Source organism: Buceros rhinoceros, unplaced genomic scaffold (assembly GCF_000710305.1).
Source record: "Buceros rhinoceros silvestris isolate BGI_N320 unplaced genomic scaffold, ASM71030v1 scaffold21142, whole genome shotgun sequence".
Lineage (NCBI taxonomy): Eukaryota > Metazoa > Chordata > Aves > Bucerotiformes > Bucerotidae > Buceros > Buceros rhinoceros.
Window position 1 is genome coordinate 6,735 of NW_010399721.1, and position 304 is coordinate 7,038.

General features: G+C 58.9%; 1 protein-coding gene across 1 annotated transcript in view; it reads right to left on the reverse strand.

Moving 5' to 3' along the window:
- The window catches only part of TEAD3 (TEA domain family member 3), a gene marked incomplete at its 5' end in the record, with an annotated part of 3,438 nt that overhangs the window by 2,250 nt on the left and 884 nt on the right, over positions 1-304 (reverse strand). Inside the window, 2 exons of the mRNA XM_010131607.1 lie at positions 13-74; positions 177-220. Of these exons, the coding sequence (XP_010129909.1) occupies positions 13-74; positions 177-220 (106 nt within the window). The remainder of the gene's footprint in view (positions 1-12; positions 75-176; positions 221-304) is intronic.

A 304-nucleotide genomic window follows, 5' to 3' on the forward strand; every position in this document is an offset into this window, starting at 1 on the left:
GACAGCGCTTACTGGCTAGTGATGGAGGCATGGGTGGCTGGATGGGGTAAGCGGGCTGTGCAAATGGTTTAATGCTGGAAAGCAAAGAGCATCGTTAGGTTAACGAAGCCCGGGTCGCCCCAGCCCCTCGCCAAGGGGGTGTCCTGCCTGGCACAGCAGAGGGGTCTCATACTTACTCCTGAGAGGGTCCAGGCTGTCCGGGGATAGGCCCACTCCAAAACTGGGGGAACAACACAAGACAGAGTCAGAGGTTTCTGATGCCCCCCCCCAGAATTCCCCTCCTCGCTGCCAACCACAGAGAACC